The sequence below is a fragment of the Benincasa hispida genome, chromosome 1 (assembly GCF_009727055.1).
Source record: "Benincasa hispida cultivar B227 chromosome 1, ASM972705v1, whole genome shotgun sequence".
NCBI lineage: Eukaryota > Viridiplantae > Streptophyta > Magnoliopsida > Cucurbitales > Cucurbitaceae > Benincasa > Benincasa hispida.
This window is the reverse complement of record NC_052349.1, coordinates 54,953,988-54,955,028: the sequence shown is the minus strand read 5'-3', so window position 1 is coordinate 54,955,028 and position 1,041 is coordinate 54,953,988. Positions and strand designations below refer to the sequence as shown.

Here is a 1,041-nt window from a genome sequence, read left to right as displayed (position 1 = left end):
TTTCCCTTGGGAGTTTTGTTTTTGTTTTTCTTCGCATCGGTTTTCTTTTTCCCTTTTCCTTTCTTTTTCATCTGTACGGTTTTATCTTTAGAAGAAGAAGAAGGACCAACTTTCTTATCATAAACGGGTTTCGTACCAGACGTAGACCCTTTGTAAAACTTTTTTGATTGAGAAATAACACTTATTTCCTTTTCCTTGAGTTTCATCATCGATTGATAAGTTTTCAATTCAATCAACAACGTCGGTAAGTTGTAAGTGGTTTTGTTCATGACAGCTTTTTTTTGAACGGTAGATATCTCTCAAGAAGAGATTCCAGTATCATGCTCACTTGACTTGTTTCGTCTATCATAGCCCTGTGAGCCTCCACGATGTTAAAATGGACCATCGTGTCAAGAACATGTTCTCTCACATTGGTCCCATCCTTCATACGTGTCACATACACATATTTGATAGCTTCATGTCTAAGAGACGATGACGATTGCCTGAACATCTCCTGTAATGATGCCATGATCTCATGAGCTATGGGCATGACCTCATATTTCTTGTTGAGTACATCAGATATACTCGCCAAGATATAGGTCTGGGCTTTTTCGTTTGCCCTTACCCATCTATCATAAACATCCTGAACATTTTGGGTCGCCGTTGAGCTGGGAATTGGAGGACACTCCTCTGTTAACTCAAATCTCAAGTCATTTATTACTAATATTGTATTGATATTTGATTTCCAATTCGAGTAACCCTCTCCGTTAAATTTTTCGGAAGCAAGCAGTTGTATAATTGTGTTCGACATTGCTGAAACATTTTAAACAAATTCTATTAAATATGCATCTAAATCCATTTTAGCAAAATTAATAAAGTACCCAATAAATCTTTATTTATTTCCAATGATACTTAAGTGATTTAGAACAGGTGCTACTGTAGGGCAATCAAGAATTCCTTAACAGAAGCAAGACAGTTCTTGACCAAATACTATTATCTAGAATAACTCATATCCCAATAGTTCTTTTGGTTATCGTTTTCGGTCAAGATCTTTACTAACAC

At 36.0% G+C, this 1,041-nt stretch overlaps 1 protein-coding gene across 1 annotated transcript; it reads right to left on the bottom strand.

Moving 5' to 3' along the window:
• Nucleotides 1-265: 265 nt before the first annotated feature.
• LOC120078028 lies at nucleotides 266-790 on the bottom strand. Its single transcript, XM_039032210.1, has one exon. It carries the CDS (start codon nucleotides 788-790, stop codon nucleotides 266-268), a length of 525 nt encoding a protein of 174 aa, XP_038888138.1.
• Nucleotides 791-1,041: the final 251 nt, after the last annotated feature.